The sequence below is a fragment of the Aulonocara sp. 'chitande type north' Nkhata Bay genome, linkage group LG12 (assembly GCF_057382095.1).
Source record: "Aulonocara sp. 'chitande type north' Nkhata Bay isolate Kocher_YH1m ecotype deep benthic linkage group LG12, A_spYH_male_GT1.1, whole genome shotgun sequence".
NCBI lineage: Eukaryota > Metazoa > Chordata > Actinopteri > Cichliformes > Cichlidae > Aulonocara > Aulonocara sp. 'chitande type north' Nkhata Bay.
The window spans coordinates 23151173-23165588 of NC_141355.1; the positions used below are offsets into that span (position 1 = coordinate 23151173).

Sequence of the window (14416 nt, forward strand, 5' to 3'; positions counted from 1 at the left end):
CACGATTGTGTAGAGGCTTATATTGAGAATTAAAAATAGTTTTATCAAAATCATCTCTCTATGTTCCCAACAGCTGCTCCTATGCCAGAATGACATGATCATTGTCCTGAGGACTCTGAATGAGAACCTGTCAGAGAAGTCTGATGCTGGTCCACCTCCAGCTGCTCTGCCTGCCACTGACCCGTCCTCTGACTCTGTATCCAACAAAGACTCCCAGGAGTCTGGCACCACTGGACCACCCAGCAGTAAGTTGTTGTTGTTGTATATGGTTATGTTTGATATGGTTATGTGTGTTTGGTAGAGCTTTAAATATAGACATATGATTTAACAGCCTGGTCAGATAACTTTTTACCAAAAAAACAACAGAAAACAAAAAACAGATGAGTTGTTGTTTGACAGGGCATACTTACACAAAACTATGTAGCTAATGAAATCTGAAACATGTTCTCCTTAATTAGTGCACAATTCTGACTAAAATCCAGTAGCTTGTCTTTTAATCCGAACTCTGCGCTCTGATTATGCTGTTAATAGGTAACACAGTGGTGACAGCTGCTGTTGTAGAGACACAGAAAAACAGCAAGCTGAGAAAGAACACACTGAAACTAAACTTCAAGTTTGACTCACTGACTGTGGTTCTGTACAGCTCCAATGAGGATAAGGTAATGCCAAGTCTGTTACATATGTACAAACATACACAAGTCATAACTACATCATAGAATTAGACTTGTCAGTCTGTATTTTGTGAGGCACGTTTAGTAAAGAAAGTCTGTGTAATTTCTGTTTTTAATAGCAGTTAGAACCACAACGTGAGCTGTCAGGCCCACATCATGACCAGTCACACCCACAACATGAGCCGTCAGACCCACATGATGAGCAGCTGAAGCTAGCAGAATTTACTCTGGGCACCATCTCCACCTCTGTCCACATGTACTCCGACAGCTCCATGAAGGCCTCAGTACAACTTGCTGAATGCCTTCTAGACGACAAGAGGCCAAAAGCCAAAAGTATCACCCCAAGGTACGGCTACCACTTATAAAGCTAGTGACACACACAAAAAAGCCATGTCTTGACGGATCAGTGTAAAGTAAATTATTTTATTGTGTTCACTCTTTTTTTCTCATAGTCCTATTTTGTTTTTCTCTAGGATGATGGCAATGTGTCCTGGTGCAGAACAGAACAACATGGTGGAAGTGAGCTATCGTCAAACCCGTGAAGGCACCACTTTAGATACAGTGGTGCAGGATGTGTATCTATGTGCCAGCATGGAATTTCTGCTCACGGTGGCCGATATCTTCCTTAAGGCCACCCAGCAGGGTTTTGCCCAAGTGCCACAACCCAAGAACAGTACTGGTGCTGGCGATAAGAAGAACATTAACTCATCGGTCACATCTAAAGAGTCTGGTGAGTTGACTTTATCAGTTTTAATGTTTTAATCTAGTTAACCGAAATCATGTCAGTTCTCTTAATCGACAAGCTTAAACTGCCAAATTATTCCCATCTTTGTTTTGCCTTATGTTTATAAAACTTTCATTTTTGACTATTTCATTACAATACAACATTTTATAGATGCTTTAAGATAATATAGATGTTATATACATTTATATAGTGAGTCTAGATTATGAGTTTTGTGATTATCAAGTAGGGCTGCTCAATTAATCGAATTTTAATCACGATTACGATCTGGGCTTTCAACGATCATTAAAAATGACTGAGCCGATTATTAGCCCCTCCCTCATTTATCCGCGACACCTTAAAGGCCGGTCCGTGAAAATATTGTCGGCCATAAACCGGTCCGTGGCGCAAAAAAGGTTGGAGACCGCTGATTAAGAGGACCCGAGGGAAGCTCGGAAAGCTAAGCAGAAGTTATTTGGAGAGTGACTGCCGTTGGTTGAAAAGAGAGTTTAAAAAAAAAAACTTCAGTGGTGTTGCACACTATTTTATATTATTTTTTTAAAGTCATTGTTAACCCTTTAAAGCCGGTCAGAGCTGCATGCTCCGTTTTGCGTAACTATTGTTAAATCCCTGTAGAACCTGAACCGTGTAAGCTAGCGCAATAATTTGTTTTGCATATGAAACCGGAGGAGTTGTACTTACATCTTATGCCATCAGCTTGTCCTCGGGCACGGTTTCGTTCCACATATAGCTTTGCAAAAATTGCATAAAAAGCGCTTGCAGGAACAAAAACATAATATTCCAGAAACACGCTTTGCCGTTCCTATCAGCTGTTCGTAACACTTCCCACAGTGAAATGATGCACATGCTGTTTTCTTTGCAAATTTGCATCATAGGATTGTTTTTTGTTTTTCCTGCAGTATATAAAAATTGCTGTATCTCCAAAATAAAACTATGAAGACACTCAAAATAAATTTCCTGTGGTGGGAAACTATTTTTTGCAACTTTATTGTATTTAAAGTTTTGAGGGATAAACCTCTTAAATTTCTCCAAGTAGAAATATATGTAAACAAAACAAAAGCGATTTTCAATTTTTTTTGTAGTTTATTGCACTTTTTTGCAATTTATGTAATTACTATGGACTTAATGCATACATATTATTAAAATATGGGCTATAACAGTTGTATTGATGTATAGCAACTTGAAATGCTCCCACAAATGGCACTACAGCATGTAAAAAAATAATATAAGCTCTGGTGGACTTGGTTCTATAGTAGGTCTTAAAGGGTTAAATAAATATCGTCAAATAACCGTGATCTCAATTTCAGTGAAAATAATCGTGATTATCATTTTTGCCATAATCGAGCAGCCCTATTATCAAGTTAAACTGGCGTATTCTAATTATTTAACGTGAAGTTTTACTCTAATGCTCTCTGTGCCTCCCAGCTACAGCTACAGCCACGGTAACAAAGACTGAAATGAATGTTGTGGTGCGAAACCCAGAGATTGTATTTGTAGCTGACCTGACTCGTGATGACGCCCCAGCTCTGGTGATGACCACATATTGTGAACTAGTAATGAAAAATGGTGGTGAAGGATCACGGACGACTGCTGTTATCAAGGACCTCAAGGTTTATATTTGGAATGTATTGTGGTAGTCAGAATTGCATGTTCAAAGAATTCAAAATTATGTATCCAGAGGAAAATGTTAATATTCCTTAACACATATTTAAAATTAAATATGATTAGGTTGGGTTTTTTTTTTAAACTGATCACTTTTGTTGTAGGTTGTTGCCTGTCCATTCTTAAGACAAAAGAGGAGAAACAATGTGACTACAGTGCTTCAGCCATGTCAGGTGTACTTCAAAAGTACTCAGTCTCCAACCTCCCCTCAGGCTATGGAGGTCACCATCAACGCTCTCTCACTTAAGGTATTTGTTTTGTTAATATTACATGTGGCCGCATATTTTGTTCTTCAAATTGAAATGATTGTGTTTTTGTTGCAGTTCCAGCTTCTTTGTTGTTAGCAAATGAAAGCCTTTTTTTTTAAAATTTGAACTTTTTGGGGTTAAACCACTGCCTTGTATGCATGCTTAATTAAATGAGACAGAAAGTCAATCCCTACATCTGGTTACAGCAGTGTGTTACCTTGGAAATACAGTTTTTTGATAAAAAAACGTTTCAGACTTTTGTTTCCTTGTACTGGATATAATAAGGGGGCATATTATTGTTGCTCTAACAGGACTGTATCTGCACGTGTTGATAAAAATTGTATCAAATGAAAGCAAATTTTAAAAGCAAGAAATTTATTTCTGTCGGGCAGAAACGCTTAACTTTAAGTAGCTTGCCCTACTACGCAGTCATTAGTTAAATATCTGGCGTAGCAACATGTCTCAACATCCAGTATGGGCTAGCTAGCTTAATTCTCAATAGACAGGAGTGTTTAGCTAACGTCTCCATCACTGGCGCAAGCTGGGTTTTTTTTTTGTTTTGTTTTGTTTTTTCCGCCTAATCCTGAACCTAAGTCTTCATCATAGGCCACAATGTCATGCCACTTAGCCATACAGCAATGTGTTTGGTGTGATTTGTCATTCCTGTAGGACCTGATTGACTTGGCTGCTGTTGCTGCTTGCCACGTCTTGTTTACTCTGAGAGCCAGGCTTATGCAAGTAACCTTAAGTTTTATCTCCCATGTGTCTGACTCATGCACAGGTATCTCCAGTCATAATCAACACCGTGATTACTATCCAGTCAGCACTCACTCCAACAGCAGAGACCCCTGAGAAGCTGGACAGCCCTGTTGCTGTGAACCTGTGGGATAAGCAGAGTTGGAAGGAGCTCAAACTCTGGTTCCTAGAAGAAGATGACGATGAAGACACCAAATTAGTGACCTGCTTAATACCACAGGGAGAGTCCCTAAAGGTAATTATTAGCATTTTGGCTGAAATTATAATATGGTAAAGCTGACTGTATGCTGCCATATAATAACTTATGATTTGAATTTGCAAAATAATTGCAGGTGAACATCAGATCAATCTGTGTGACTCTGGAGGCTGGAGTGGGACATCGCACCATCCCCATGCTTCTGGCAAAGTCCTCCTTCAAGGGAGATGTGGAGAACTGGTCCACGCTCATTAACTTATACAGTCAGCTTACCCTAGAGGTAACACAAACCAATAGACATGTGGTTCTTTTAATAAATTGTCTGCTGTTCATAATTTTTTTCTATTTAGTAATGCATTTTATTTTTAGGTTCACTATTATAATGAAGTGATGGGAGTGTGGGAGCCACTGCTGGAGCCCTTAGAAGATGAGACAAGAGATGGTTTCAGACCATGGGTGCTGAAACTGAAGGTACTCATGTATACTTGCATTCTGCATGTATATAGCATTCTTAAAAATAATACTTAAAAATACACATGGTGTGTCTAATACTTTACTGTCCTCTAACCAGATGAAAAAGAAACCTGTGAAGTACACAGAAATGTCAGATGAAGTGGATTCCAATATCCCAGACTACAAGACAGTCATTGTCATCGACAGTAAAGATCAGCTCAACATCACACTTTCCAAATGTGGACTGGCTATGCTGAGTAACCTGGGCACTGTAAGAAGTCTTTCAAAGGCTTGACAGAAAATACCTGTCTAGAGGTGTGTATCGATGTGTGATATGCATGTTTTTGTCCTTCTCCAGGCATTTGCTGAAGCTGCCAAACAGACAGCAGAGTGTTTTCAAAAGGATGAAGCTCCATTTGTAGTCAAAAACCGTCTTGGCCTACCAGTTTCTGTGCGCCACAGTGAGATGTTTTGTCCTGTTGGACAGCAGAGTATCGCTAACACTGTGAAGCTGCAGAATGGCGAATCCCTCGGAATGGACTATTCAACCACAACAGACACTGATCATTTCTCAGCAATGACCTCTTTGAGTGGAAAAGACTATTACATACAGCCTAGTGAGTTATACTTTACTATCACGGTTATGCTGAAAACAGACAGCTATGATATATCTACAGTTATCTCCAACTACACAAAGATAAAACATAAAAATATATGTTTTATGTGTTTTCTTTAAATTTTCTAATTAGCTATTGCTCTATTCTCTAAGAGTATATCTGACGGTGTTTGTTATTATTGTTGTTGTTGTTGTTGTCAGTCACCAAATTTTAAACTTCATGCCAGTCAGAAAGAGCCTGTACGTTCTATTTTCTTTCTTTTTCCAGCTCCAGATGGTCACACCTCAGCCAGTGTGATCCCTTTGATCAAAGTGGGCCGTGGAATGTACAGTGTAATGCACAACAACTCAGGAGTCACTCGTTTCCTGGTCTGTCAGATTTCCTCTGTAGAAGGCAGCAAGTACATCAAGATCCGCTCTCCTTTCCAGGTATGTAGGATGATCATTCCCATCATGTGTATATCATCCCGTGTAATTACAGTGAGCTGTCTCTCAAATTACATTAATTACAAACTCAGTGTAATTAAAGTTACCTTTTTATATAAAAGTCATTTAAAAAAACGTTCTTTTCAAAATGCACTCCAGCATGCACTCCAGCTTTTTGTTTGGGGGTAGCTGCTGCTGATATCCATGTTAATAAACATTTTATTAGGTACACCATGCTAGTACCAGGTTGGTCCCTCTGTTTCACTTCATAAATACCTTAATATTGGAACAGATTCAACAAGGTGCTCGAAAGAGTCCTCTAAAATTTTGGTCCATATTGTTTGAGATGATTTGAACTTTGGACATGGCACATTATCCTGGTGGAACTTGCACCCAGTATGGTCTTCTGGTGCTGTGGCCCATCTACTTCAAGGTTTAGCGTGGCTGCATTTAGAGATGCTGTTTGCATATCTTACCTGTATCAAGTTGTCTGAGCTACTGTTGCCTTAAAGCAGTCTGACCATTCTCCTCTGACCTCTGACATCAACAAGGCACCTTTGCCCAGGGAACTTTCTTTTCCACACCTCATCTGTAAACCCTGGAGATGGCTGTGTGGGCAACATTTCACATTTGAAATTTATAAAAAAATATATATTAAAAAAAAAAAAAAAAAAAAAAATATATATATATATATATATATATATATATATATATATATATATATATATATATATATATATATATATATATATATATATATATATATATATATATATATAGAGAGAGAGAGAGAGAGAGAGATATAAGTATAATCTTGTTCTGGTCAAGTTCAGTGGTTTTGATTTTTTTTGTCTGTCTCTTCCTCTTACTGTCCTTTTACCAATGTCAGAAATGACTTTGAAACTCTGCTTTGAAGGCCAAAAAACCTTGTTATTATTTAGTTGCATTAAGGGCCCCCCCACTCCTTTCTTTTTGTATTTTGTTTAGACCCTGTACTGCTCTCTGAAGGGAGTGGCATATATTGTGTTAGAGTTTAGAATTGCACCCTCAGAGATCAATGTTCCAGACACTCAACTATCCTTTATTTAATCATTAAATGTAATTTATGACATTTTTGAACAATTTAGTGGCTCCACAGTGAAGTCTTTGTCTCTTAGTTTTTCACTATCAAGCGAAAGATCCTCTTTTCAATCCCGGGAGGAGACACAAATGCCTTTGGGGTTGCATCAGGAAGCATATTCAGTTTAGAAATCTCCTAAATTAAGCCTAGGAAGCTACCCACTGTGGGAACTCCCAATAAGTAGCTTTTAGTATATAAGCCAATATGCCCAGATAGATCTCTCAGATTAAGTTCAAGTGTCAGTAACCAGTAATTTGTTTTTGTTTTTTACTACGCAGCTCATCAATCATTTCTCAATACCATTCAACGTTTTTGAAGGACCAACCCTTCTGGGTACTGCCCTCCCTGCCGAGGAGTTCTGTGTGCCTCTGGACTCGTATAGGTAGGAGCAAATGCTTAAATTGGCCCACATATTTACGCACACAACTTAACTCACTCACTCTCTGTTTTATGTTTCCAGATCTTTTCTGTTTCTGTTCAACAACAAAAAACAATAACCTCTAACCTTTACTGCCCTTACCCTCCAAACAGGTCTGAGCTGAGCCTTCAGCCAGTAATAGAGAGCACAGATGATAGTCAGGGTGAGCAGTATGATTGCTCAGAAGGCTTCAGTTACGAGGACATTAACAACCTGGAGCCTGAGAAACGCCTACAGCAAATCTGCCGTCGCCGTGGAAACCAAGGTGGTGTGATGACCATCAACATTGTGCCATTAAAAGATGCAGTGACGTGCAAAGAGACCGGAGATGTTGGGGAGAATTTTGACGTGCCCTTCGTGCTTCACTTGTGGCCTTCCATCCTGCTACGCAACCTTCTGCCTTACACCATCACCTACAGTCTAAAGGTAGGATGCATGTAATAATCTGTACTCAGCTAGTCCATTAAACGTTGAAAAGTAACATACAAAGTGGGTTTATGTGAGTAAATGTTCAATAAAATAATAGTGTGTGTATTTTACAGCTGTATTTGCTCTGTTTAAAAGTGGGAAGTGTTCTTTGTTATGTAATGCTACCATAGGACCTCAGTCAGAGACCAGCACATTCACATTACTTAGGCATATGTGGATAATACTGCTTTATGTGTTGGATGTTTGTACTTTTATCATTAGTTTTTTTTAAAGCAGGGATTGCTCTGCATGACTTAATTTTGTAACTGTTTAAACATTAAGGCAGACCTTCCCAAAGTGTGGGGCCCGCCCCTTAGGGGGGGCGCAGAGCCATTGCAGGGGGGGCGCGGTATGGGGCGCCTACACAAACGCAAAGCAGGAGATGAAGCATAGCTGAATATGTTTCCAAACCAACTTCATTCTAAGCCAAAGACTAGAAAATATGGTGAAGCATATCTTCCCTTTGGTTTCACCTGCATAAGTGCCGAGGTAGGTCTCCCCTGCAGAATTGGTTTTCCCTGCGTCAGGAGCAGCGCTGGGCTGTTTAAATCATGGACAAACAGAATCCCACATTCTTGATTTTTAGTTCACAAACACTTCTCATAATGACTAACTACTCCTGGCATTTTGGAGATGTTAGCTCTTTATGCAGTAAAGTTACTGAGGGATACAAATAACATCAGGCTGATCCTGCCAGGATTTATTCCCTGGTTCAAATCACGGACAAACAGTATCCCACAGCTGTTTATGTTTTTAAACCCATTTTGCACAGAGAGGCATTTTTGGAAAAATGTATTGATAGCAATGTTGAATATTAAAACACATAAAATAAAACTACACGTAAAATAATTACACCGTGACGCCTCTGCCTTTCTAAATGGAGGGACAGTAACTGCGTGTGTATGTAAGCGTGTAAAACCTGCAGATTGTCAGATTAACAGTATTTTGTCTCTATCTGCCATTCTGCTATTCATCTCATGTAAACAATAACGTCGCGCACAGCGTGACGTGAATAAAGGCACATACCTTTGACGTTGCATGACGAACTCTGTATTCCTCGTCCACACGTAAACGCAAATAAGGAGTTTTAAAAAAATCTCAGTTTTCGGTGATTCGAAACGCCGTTTACGTGTGGACGAAACAGCTGCGTGTTCAAAAATACCCGTGTAGGTGTGGACGTAGCATAACAGAGTAAGTAGTTTATTTTATTACTACCTGTAATTTATTGCAGATTACTTGTATTTGCTTAATTGTTTACTAAATGTTTGAGGTGTGAAATAAACCGCAATGAAGCAAAATATGGGTGTGTGTGGTTGGAGGGTGTGTTTGTGCGCGTGCGTGCGCGAACATTTTTCTTGTAAAACAAGGGGGGGCCTAGCAAAAAAAGTTTGGGAACCACTGCATTAAGGTACTGAACCACTGGGACCACTGTGTACAACAGCAAATATCTAGTATGTATTTAACACCTCATTTGTAGACTTCTGTAACATTAAGCTGCAGAAGAATAGTTATATATGACATTTTCAGCTTCCTACATGGTAACTTGAAGTAAATATATTCATTCCATTAATCCAAAATAGGAAAAAAATCTGTTGACTCTATGCAGCAAAAAAACCCAAAAAACAAGCAATAGTTAATAAACCTAGTTTTGTCCAATGCTGGCATTTCTGTTTAGAAATTTTAACTGAAAGATAAGAAAATTCACTCACATTTAGATATTTAAAATGTCTCATTTTATACTTGGAAAAAAATATAGCAAAAATGTGTAATATGGAACTCTGTTATCTTAATTTAAGTAACTGGGGACTTTTTTTTTTCCAACCATTGTATTTTCTTTACAAGTTGGCATGAACTGAAAGCAGCAAGGTAGAAGTTTCAAATGCAGAGACACCTTTTGTTTTCTTCATCCTGTTGCTCAACAGAACAGTGGAATCTCTGCACCTGAGGCTACTTTGGACCCTGGTCACTCTGCTCAGCTTCACACTGGAGTCATCAACCAGTCAAGTCTTGATCTTCGCTTGATTGAGTACTTGGCTCAGGATTGGTCTTCTGTATATAGGTGTGACTTAATCTCTTTTTTTTTTGTTATTGACACATTTTTTCTATTTATTGTATGCTGATCTTAAATAACATGACAAAAAAATTCTGATGCATAGTTATATTTATAGGAGAGACATGCAGTCTCCATTAAATTGTTTCACATTTCTGATACAAACAAACAATTATTGTCTTGTACAGACTCAACAGTGATCAGGAAGAGATCACCTTCATTGTGTTCAAGTCTCTAAGAGAGGATGCAGACGAAGATGGAGATGCAGTGGAGAGGAAGAGGGCTGAGCTGGATATAGCAGTTCATGTTAAATATGATCTGGGGCAGATGGTGGTTGCTATCCATTCACCGTACTGGATGATAAATAAGACGGACAGGTTGTTGCAGTACAAGGCTGATGACATTCACCGCAAACATCCCATGGACTACAAGATGCCGTTGCTCTTTTCATTCAAGCCTCGGTACTTCTTGCGAAACAATAAGGTATTTATTTTAAGTCAGTCTTACTGAAAGCTCTTTAAAAGAAACATGTTTGATTATTGTTCACAGTGGTCCCAGTGGTTCAGTACATTTATTAGATTAAATTATTTCCTCCCCCAGGTTCGTCTTATGATCTCAGAAAGTGAACTATCTGATGAATTCTCTCTGGACACAGTTGGGAGCCACGGGGATGTGAAATGCAAAGGCAGATTCAAAGATTATCTGGTAAGATTTGAAATTTTATCTCTTTATATAAAAATGTGAAAAAAATATGTAAAGGAAGAGGTTGGCGAAGAAAAAGTGGGATAGTCAGGGATTGGCTCTGAGCCGCTTCTTGTTTGCACTGGAGATGGACAGGTTGACAGATGAGGTCAGGCAGGAGTTGGCGTGGACTGTGATGTTTGCAGATGGCATTTTGATCTACAATGAGAGTAGGGAAGAGGTGGAAGCATGCTATGGAGAGAAGAGGAATGATAGTCAGTGGGAGAAAGACCAAATCCATTTGTGTGGATGAGAGGAAGGCAGGTGGAATGGTGAAAATGTTGAGAGGGAAAGTAGATGAGGGATAGGGTGAGATGGAGGCAGAGGATCCAAAGAGGCAGGTGTATTGGATATGTACTTTTTTTGTATTCATGTAATATGTCTGTCTTATTCTCTGTCTTATTTCAGGTCGGTGTGAAGATCGATGCAAGCAGTTTCAGTCTGACCCGCATTGTGACCTTTGTGCCCTTCTACATGCTGGTCAACAGAACTAAGCACAGTGTGTTCATATGCGAAGACGGGCAAGAAACTTGGACTGAGGCAAAACCAGAAGAGGTCAGAGCCTGTTCAGATTTTTCTTTTTTTGAACAATGCAGGTTAAGGTCTTGGTTTTGGTTTGAGTATATCATAGACACAAGATCCTGGGTATTCTTACATTTAACTTTATAAATAGGTGTGATGTAACAACTGAACATGTGTGCTTATTGATTTCTATAAATTTAATGTGACTAAAGGTTTCTTGTGCATAAAAATGCTTTATTTAAAGATCATGTCTTGATAAAGTTTTAAAATGTATTTACCTACTGATAATCTGACAAGAAGCATTTAGCATATTGTTTTTTTTTTCCTCACATTTAGTCAGCCATCCCTTTCTGGCCTGAGAGTGACACTAAGAAGCTTAAAATTAAAGTAGAAGCTTCCTTATCGCCTCCAGTGACTATCGACTTCAAACGACCAGAGAACTGCTTATTGCTACATCTGGACAACAAAGTAAGCAGAAATGCACATAGTTAATAATATTTGTGTGTGCATATAAGTTTGTTTTTGTTTGTTTGTTTGTTTGTTTTTTTACATAATGTGTAATTGAGGTGATTAACATGATTTTCACACACATGCCTTTTTGTATTACGGCTTTCAGACTGTTGCTTGTTTCTTTTGTGTAGGCGGGTGGGATTATAGTAGACATGAATCTGTCGGAACACTCGGCCACTATTCAATTTTCTGACTACCATGATGGCGCAGCCCCTTTCCTCATCATCAACCACACTAAAAATCAGACTCTTCAGTTCCATCAGAGGTGAGAGAACCAAGGGGCACAGTTAAAAGGAAATATAGAAAATGTTTTAGGTTTGTTTTTTTTTAGGTTTCACTAACAGCAATTGTTTGCAGAAAAGTTGGTGTTTTCCATTCAGACCATTTGCAACCATAACAGCTTACTAGTGAACAAAGCAATCACAACGTGGGTATTTGTTGAGCACTATCTTTGCAACTGATTTCACTCAGCTACAGCCAAAAACCTCCATCAACCATTTGTCAACCGGTTGTCCTTAGCAACTAGGGGTTGCCAGAGGGTTGCAAACTGGCCTCTAGGCCCCTGTCACTGAGGTTTAAACTGTTTTTATGAAATTCTGTTTCCTAGGGACTTTCAGTGTTTAGTTAAAGTGTTTTTTTTTTTTTTAAATATTCTGTCATACTGTTTGTTAGCATTAGTGTAGATCTTTGGTGTTGTCTGTAACTGTGTTTTTGAAATACTTTCAAAATGCAAAATGTTTCTTTTCAGTTAGATTTTTTGTGTGTGCCACATTCACCCTAATATTAGGTGCTCTATCCAGAAGTAGGATATTTTTGTGGCAAATGTACTTATAAAACCTTTTCTTAGTGTTCTAGTTATTTCTGTGTCTTGTTTTTATCCGTTTTATGAACAGCAGCCATTAATTTTACAGGTTTCGTCACGCAAAACATTTCCATTTCCATGTTTTATTGACATGTGTCTTTGCATATTTGTTGAGTAACAATATTGTTCTTCTGTTCCAGTTGCCTCAAACAGTTAAGTTAATAATAATTGCCTGTGATTATTTTTGCTGATAGCAGTTTGTTTGTGTGTTGTGGGTCATGCAGTGTCCGGACAGAATCCTCGTGGGTGGCTGACGAGATACTTGACCTCTCCTTCTCAGTGGAGGAGGACAGGTAGAAAATATGAAAAAGGGAAACTCCTCTGACAAACTCTGAACTCAAAATAAAGATAGAAATGAGGAACAGGAATTACAAAAGAGAACCATCAGTGTAGTTACATTGTCATCACCAGAGAAAAGTTATTTCCTATAGGAAGTAATCAGTCTAGTAAACTTTGACAAAGGTAAAAGAAAAACAATTTAAACACACATCAGTACATTTGGTTATTTAAACTGCACTATGAGTAACGCATGGGTGGTTTCATATTAGCTCCCACAGGATCATCTAAGCTTTGCCTAAAAAAATCCAGTGGAAAGAGTTTAGCAAAACCTCAAGTCTGTCATTAGTTAAAAAAATAGAAGAAGGTAGGGGCGTTTTTAGACATTTTTCTAAAATCATTTTTTGAAGGCTAGATTTAAAATGCCATCGTCTAGAAAAATAATTGAGCTAGGTCTTTGAAAAATTTCGGACTCATTATCTGGTACCGTGGCTCTTTGCATGTTGACTTGTAGGAGCATAGCTCAGGTTAACATAGAATGATGAATACCTGATGTTCCAAAAATATTTAGGTGTCTGATCTCTGGCAGCAGATTTCGAGACCTATAGAAACCACAGTTTTGTAGGTGTGGGACTTCAAATTTCTTTATAGCTTCTCTTATACAATTCACATAAGTAAGTAAAACAGTGGGTATATAAAAAAATGAAAGAGGGAATGTGGGCGAAGCCAAGAGGAAGGATCAAGTATATCACGAAGATGTCTCCAATCATTAACCAGAGTTAACTAAATATGCAAACGATGCAGCAGCTAATCATGGTTTGTTCTCGATGTTACATTAATGGTTCATTTGAGTGCAGAGTGTGGTCAGATGGATGAGTGTAGATAAACCGAAGTATAAAAAAGATCCTTTGAGCTCTGATTCTAGTTTGCCTCTGTACTCTGCTCCCTTAACTAAAGTTATATTAGTTGTATTTAGGAATCACTGTACTTTCAATATTTCCTTTTAGTGTATATCATGGCCTACTTCTGCCATATTCAAACTCTGTTTTTTAAGTACAGTGGAACCCCGACTTACGAAATTAATTCGTTCCCAAGGGTAAGTCGTAGGTCAAAAATTTTCGTAAGTCGAAGCACCCATTGCGCCTTTTGAGTGAGGCGATGCTGAACGATAGGCTAATTGCTAACTAGAACAACAATACGTCATTCAAGTGGAACAGCGAAGCGCAAGTACAGAAGCCAAGGGGTTGTCACATGATTCGGAAGGCATTGTGGGCATTGTAGGCTCAGCCAATCAGAGCCAGCGGATTTCGTAACACGGGCAGAAATATTGCCGTTCAGTGCCTTCGTAACTTGAATTTTTCGTGGAACGGGGTATTCGTAAGTCGGGGTTCCACTGTACATAACATAATGCCACTGACTGTCACAGTTTCAGTTTTCTATTTATAAAAGACCTACACCATTACCCAGTTATTTTTTTTTACTGATCTACCGGAAATTTACACAGATCTAAAGGAGCAGAATACAAATCTTAAGCCATTTACTCAGTGTTGCTTTCATCTGTGTTATGATCTTATAGAAAAATGTGAATGCTGCTGACTGGATGGGATTCCTCCAAAGGAATCACACCACCTGCTTCTTCCTGTAGTGCTGTCGACTAGTGCTTTTTATACCCTTTTGTA

At 38.6% G+C, this 14416-nt stretch overlaps 1 protein-coding gene across 6 annotated transcripts in view; it reads left to right on the plus strand.

Annotated features, from left to right (window-relative positions):
• The window catches only part of vps13a (vacuolar protein sorting 13 homolog A), a 42137-nt gene that overhangs the window by 14865 nt on the left and 12856 nt on the right, over positions 1–14416 (plus strand). For 4 of the 6 annotated variants that reach the window (XM_086314482.1, XM_086314483.1, XM_086314478.1 and 1 more), the window contains 21 exons: positions 74–245; positions 532–659; positions 791–1017; positions 1145–1401; positions 2839–3023; positions 3180–3323; positions 4105–4314; positions 4412–4555; positions 4645–4746; positions 4847–4999; positions 5087–5345; positions 5613–5773; positions 7169–7272; positions 7422–7734; positions 9699–9835; positions 10015–10309; positions 10427–10531; positions 10976–11122; positions 11426–11557; positions 11731–11864; positions 12686–12754. In XM_086314482.1, coding sequence (XP_086170608.1) covers positions 74–245; positions 532–659; positions 791–1017; positions 1145–1401; positions 2839–3023; positions 3180–3323; positions 4105–4314; positions 4412–4555; positions 4645–4746; positions 4847–4999; positions 5087–5345; positions 5613–5773; positions 7169–7272; positions 7422–7734; positions 9699–9835; positions 10015–10309; positions 10427–10531; positions 10976–11122; positions 11426–11557; positions 11731–11864; positions 12686–12754 — 3578 coding nt within the window. The remainder of the gene's footprint in view (positions 1–73; positions 246–531; positions 660–790; positions 1018–1144; positions 1402–2838; positions 3024–3179; positions 3324–4104; positions 4315–4411; positions 4556–4644; positions 4747–4846; positions 5000–5086; positions 5346–5612; positions 5774–7168; positions 7273–7421; positions 7735–9698; positions 9836–10014; positions 10310–10426; positions 10532–10975; positions 11123–11425; positions 11558–11730; positions 11865–12685; positions 12755–14416) is intronic. The other 2 variants (XM_086314480.1, XM_086314481.1) reach the window with 2 other exon arrangements.